The following is a 6219-nucleotide window of genomic DNA, read 5'->3' as shown; positions in this document are numbered from 1 at the left end:
CTACCCTGCTTCTGTCTGCCTGTTGATTGTCTTACTCATGGTATTTTTTGTCTGTTTGTCTCAGGTGGGATGACCCACTTCAGTATTTTGTGTAATACAGGCCTTGTAGCAGAGAATCCCCTCAACTTTTGTTATGTCTGTAAATGAGTTTATTTCTCCTTCACATCTAAAGGAGAGCTTTGTTGGATATATTATTCTTGGCTGGTAATTCCTTTCACTTAATAGTTTCAATATTTGGTTCCACTCCTTTCTTGCTTGTAAGATTTGTGCTGAGAAGTCTGAAGATAGTCTAGGGGGTTTTCCTTTATAGGTTACTCTCTTCTTTTCTCTGGCTGCCTTGAGAATTCCTTCTTTGTTATTAATTTTTGACAATTTTAATATGTATCTTTGAGAAAGCCTTTTTGGGTTTTGATAACTGGGTGATCTATTTGCTTCTTGAATTCAAAGATCCAGCTAATTTTATAGATTTGGGAAACTCTCCTCAATCATTTGTTTGAATGTGCTCTCTGTTCCCTTCTTCTCTTCTCCTGGTGTACCTATTATTCTTATGTTGCTTTTCCTGATGGTGTCAGATAGTTTTTATGTAGTTCTTTCTTTTTTTTTTTCATTCTCAGGTCTTTCACTTCTTTCTTCTGAGTTGTTTCCAGATTTCTGCCTTCGATATCACTGATTCTTTCCTCCATCTGGTCGGCCTCTATTTCCTAAGCTTGCTATTTCATTTTTTTTATCTCCTTTAATGTGTTCTTCATGTCTAGAAGTTCTATTTGGCTCTTTTTTAGCATTTCAATCTCCTTGCTAAAAAACTCATTTTGTTGGTCTGTTTTGATTATAAGTTCTTGGAATTGTTGATCATTATTTATCTTGCATCTCATTGAGTTTTTTTCAGAAGTGCAATCCTGAATTCTCTGTCATTTAAATCACATATTTCTATGTCTTTAAGCTCACTCTGCCATGCTTCTCAGATTTAATCTTTCTTAAAGTATTAAGGTAGTAATTATTATATTAAAACATAAAGTAGTGTACTTTTATGATATTTAGGTTGGATACAAATCCTAACTTCTTCCCCACAGTTCAGTATATCCACCACATGTAGTTCTAGATGATACTTCTTTCTACAATCCCTTACTGAACTGTTCCTGGGTTTGAACACACCAATGTAAGGTGATCCAGATTCACTCAAGACCAGCAATCTCTCTTAGTACTTCGTTTCTCATTGATTCCTTAGCCAGATCCCTGATCTCTCTCTAGGCAGGCACCAATCCCATTTCTACCCAAACCTAAAGGCTTTTTGAAGCTGAGATTTGATCTCACACTGATCTGCGACCACTTATAATCTGTTTATCCTGTGTACCTGGAAAACTAGAGAAAGTTTGCCTTCCTGTGGTCAAACAGAACCATCATGAATTCATGAACCTGACAAGGGAAGCTCAAATATTTTCTTCAAGGTACTTCACTCTTTCACTGCTCCATCACTGCTCTTTAGAGAAGACTGAACACACAGAAGATGAATGAATGATTTGATGAACAAGTGAAAATCAGTTTGAAAAAAGGGAGCAAATGAGGATACTATCTTTCTTTGTAATATTAGAACCTGTGAAATAGGGTCAGAGATACAGTTTTCCTAAGAAGGAGGTTTCTGGATAAAGAATTAAAGTATTACATTAACTATATGTCATAATATTTCAGGAGGGAGAAAAAGACATCCACATACCTGGGCCATGGTTTTAGAACTGCCAGTCCTCCTCAGGTTTCCTCTAATAGAGAAGCAGAGTTTAGAGAAGCCAGAGCTGGGGGAGGAAAAAGATGCCTTGAGATCTGGTATATCTCAGAACTCCAAAAATTATTTAAGGTAAGATAGCCTTTCTTTTTTATTATTCCTGCTTCTGGCCAGCCTTGCCCACTCTCTACCCTCCAAAACACATAAACACATATCAGGGGACATAAGAAGAAGTCTAGACAAACCCAAGCCCTTCCCCATACCTAGGGAAACAAGCCACACAAGTATGGATACAGAGCAGAGGCACTCTTGCATCAAAGCTAGATCCAGACACTTCACTCTGACCTATTTTTCATTCTGATCATGCCACCTGAACCCAGCCTGGGCATTCAGTCATTCTCCTTCATCCAGGCCTATATTGCAGGGTTGAGACCAGGCCACACAATACAAACTGCAACAACTTTCATGATCTTGAGATGGACCTAGACTCCACCAGACAAAAGTCAGGAAACAGTAGAGACCAACTTGAAAAACTTTAAACTGTAAAATTGCCTGCCTAAGTGACGCCTTTTCTCTAAGCTAGAACTATGACTCCCAAGATTCTTTGAGCTAACTAATCTGGATTTCCCTATCAGGTTCCGCTTTGCTTTCTGACATGAGTCATTGCCTGTGTCCCCTGCTCCCATCCCACCCTGTACCCATTAGGGAAGAGTGAATTTATGGTTACCGAAGCCATACAGCAACACAGATTTTTCAGCCTTCTATGTGAGAGGTGCTCTATACACATTAATTTTTAATTCTGAAATGTACTTATTATCTCAATTCAACAGATGAGGAAATGGAAAGTCAAAGAATTAAAGACATTTTCCCATATCACAAATAATAAGTAGAACTGATGTGATTTGAATCAGTTTTCTGTAACTATAAATCCACCTTTTTTTCAACTATAAGACACCATCTATTAAAAGATTTACTAAGGAGATAGTTTTAATCAATTAGATACCATCATTTTACAGGTATTCAATTGTCAAATTTAAAGGTCGATGAACCTTATATTAGGAATGTATGGAAAAGGGCATTCTCATGATATCCTTTAGACATGTGAAAACCTATCAACAGTGCAAATGTTGAGAAGTCATTAAAGGAAGATAACATAATTCACAGTCTCTGTAATATATTACACACAGTTCCAGCATACAATAAAAGTTATCAAACAATGTAAATAAACAGGCAAAAGTAATTGATAATCAAGAGAAAAATGTCAATAGGAACATACGCAAAGATGATCCAGAGAGTAGAGCTAGCAGACAAAGACTTGAAAATATTATGATTTACATGCTAAAGAAAATAGAGGAAAAGATGGGCAAAAAAAGTAATAAAAAATGGAGGATATCAATAGAGATATATAATCTTAAAAAAGAATAACATGAACATTTTATAATTACAAAAATATAATTATCTAAAAGTAAGAATTTATTAGATGTATTTAATAGCAGAAGCAGTGTTGATCACCATAAAGTCAAATAAACAATAATCTTATGCAATGAGGAAAAAAAAGAAAGAACTAAGCTGAACATAGAGAAATATGGAAATAGTCCAAATGTGAAATTAAACACCTCAAAGAAGAGAGAATTGGACAGAAAAATTATTTGAAGAAATAATGGACAAAAACATTCCAAATCTCATCAAATACCTTGACACATAAGTCAAAAAGACTCAGCAAACCTAACCTTGATAAAATAAAGAAATCCATACCAAGCCAAACGGTTGAAAAACAAAATTGCAGAACATATCTTAAAAGTATGTAGTTAAAACTGACATCAGTTAATAAGGAAACAGCAATAAGAAAAATACTTCATTTCTCAACAGAAATTATAGTAGCCTGAAGAGGATTATATCTTTTAAAGTGCTGGGGAAAAAAAACTGACAACTCTGAATTTTATACCCAGAGAAAATATTTTTCATAAATGAAGGTGAAATAAAAATGTTTTTGAACAAAAGCTGAGAGAATTTCTTATCAACAGACCCACAATACAAGAAATACTAAAGGGCAGCAATCAGGCTAAAGGAAAATAATCCCAGATATGCAAAAATGCAATGAACAGCTGTAGACATAGTAAATATATGACTAATCTGACTAAATAATAATAATGTTTTGTGGGGCTTGTAATATAGGAAGAAAGAATGAAAATAATAGCAAAAATGGTGGAAAAGGTAAATAGAGTTACACTATTGAAATGTTCTTATATTATTTGTCATGTGGTAAAAGCTCTAATTTAAAGGGGACTGTATTAAAGGTATATCTTATAATATCTAAGGTAAGTAGTAAATAATTATACAAAGATGTACAGCCAAAAAAAAACTAATAGAGAAGATAAAATGGAATATGGAAAAATACCTGATAATACAAAAGAGGGCAGGAAAAGAGGAATAAAGAACAGATGGGACAAAGACAAAAAATTTTAGCAAGAGACAGACTTATGCTCTACTGTATCAGTAATTGAATTAAATTAAGCGTAGCAATTAAAAACTAAGACTGTCAGATCAAATTAAAAGGATAAAAGAGAATCAATTATGATGCTTATAAGAAACATACCTTAAATATGAAGCAACATAGGTTAAAAGTAAATGAGTGAAAAAATATTTTAGACAGGATTAATCAAATTGACTCAACTGAACATTATACTGTCAATCTACAGACTACACATTCTTTTTAAATGTTCATAGCATATTTATCAGAATGATATTCTAGGCCATAAAGCAAATATGTATAGATTTCAAAGGATTACTATCAAAGAATGCATCATTATTAAAGCCGTTAGAATTAACTTGGAACTCAAAAACAAGCATTTCTCAAATGTTTCCAAATATAAAAATTTTAATTCCTAAATAAGTGCAGGTAAAAATAAGCCATAATAGAAAGCAGAAAATATTTTGAACTGAATGATAATGAAAGTCTCAAAGCTTAGTAGATGCAGTCGAACCAATGCTTACAAAGGCATTTTTAGCTTTAAATATTTTATAAAAGTAGAAAGGTTAAATATCAATGATCTACCTTTTCAAGCTAGAAAAGGAAAAGCAAATTAAGCTTATAGAAAGCAGAACATACAAAATAAATCAATAACAAAAATCACGAGATGTAAAACAAAGAAAAAACAATAAAGCCAAAAGCTATTTCATTGAAGAGATTAATAAGATTGATAAATCTCTAGCTAGACTGATCAAGAAAAAAAATGCCAATATCTGGAATATAAAAGGAGATATCACTACATTTATTACAGACATTAACTTGATAATAGAATTTTAAGACAAACTTTATGACAACGAACTTGAAAATGTGGATAAAATTTTTAAATTCCTTGAAAACATAATTTAAACTTATGGAAGAAATAAAAACCATGAATATTGCTTTATTAAAAAAATTAAATCTGTATTAGAGACTTTCCATTATAATGTCAGGTCCAGAGTCTTCAGTGGCAAATTCTACCAAACATTTAAAGAATTAAAAATAACAAACTCAGTCTCTCTTAGACATAGAAAACAATAGACCATGTTCTGAAGCCAGCATAACTGATATCAAAACCTGACAAGCTCATCATAAGAAAGGAAAATTATATCTCTCATGAACATAAATGCAAGCATATGAAAGAAAATATTAGCAGGGAGAAGCCAGTGATATCTGTGACCAAGAGATTTATTCTAGAAATGCAAAGGTCATTTAATTGTCAAAAAGCAATCAATAGAATCTTCCAACTTGAAATAATAAAGGAGAAAACCATTCAGTCATTTCATTAGAGACAGAAAAACCATTTGATAATATTCAACATCAGTTTGTGATAAAAGTTCTCATTAAACTGGCAAGAGAACGTCTTTAATCTGATGAAGGGATCTGCAGACTAAAACTATAACTACCATTATATGAGAGGTGAAATATGGAGCACTGTCCTTCTGAGTTCAGAAACAAGGCAAGGTTGTCCACTCTTACTAATTTCATTCAAATTTGTACCAGAAGACCTATCCAATACTATAAGGGAAAAAATGTGAAATAAAAGGAATGAAGATTAGAAAGAAAGAAGTAAATCATCTTTATTTGCAGATAACATCATTTGTAAAAAAGTCCTTTGATTCTACAAATTATCAGAATAAGTGAATTTATTAACAAAATTTATAAATAAAAAGTCAATATATAAAACACAACTGTATTGAAACAAAGCCATTGAAAAATGAAAATTTTAAAATCCGAAAAATTTATAAAAAACAATCCTTGCAACAAGTCTAACAAAAGGTGTGCATGATCTTTGAACTGAAAATAACAAAACATTAAGAAATGAAAGATGAATTAAATGGAAACATATTCCATGTGAATTGGAAGATACAATTTTAAGATTATTGATTCTCTCTAAATTGATCTACTGATTCAGTGTTTCTCCAACAATATCAGCATTTTTTTTCCAAAAATTAACAAACTTGTCCTAAAACTATATAGAAATGCAAAGAACCCA

At 32.3% G+C, this 6219-nt stretch overlaps 1 protein-coding gene across 4 annotated transcripts in view; it reads right to left on the bottom strand.

The window, feature by feature from the left end:
- ZNF404 (zinc finger protein 404) overlaps positions 1 to 6219 on the bottom strand; it is a 27066-nt gene that overhangs the window by 15665 nt on the left and 5182 nt on the right. Inside the window, exon 2 of one of the 4 annotated variants that reach the window (XM_011368024.2) lies at positions 1712 to 1787. The exons of the other annotated variants lie outside the window; for them this stretch is intronic. Within the exon in view, the coding sequence (XP_011366326.1) occupies positions 1712 to 1720 (9 nt within the window). The 5' untranslated portion in view covers positions 1721 to 1787. The remainder of the gene's footprint in view (positions 1 to 1711; positions 1788 to 6219) is intronic. 4 annotated transcript variants of the gene reach the window in all.

The sequence above is a fragment of the Pteropus vampyrus genome, unplaced genomic scaffold (genome assembly GCF_000151845.1).
Source record: "Pteropus vampyrus isolate Shadow unplaced genomic scaffold, Pvam_2.0 Scaffold138, whole genome shotgun sequence".
Classification (NCBI taxonomy): Eukaryota; Metazoa; Chordata; class Mammalia; order Chiroptera; family Pteropodidae; genus Pteropus; species Pteropus vampyrus.
This window is presented reverse-complemented; position numbering and strand designations above follow the sequence as displayed.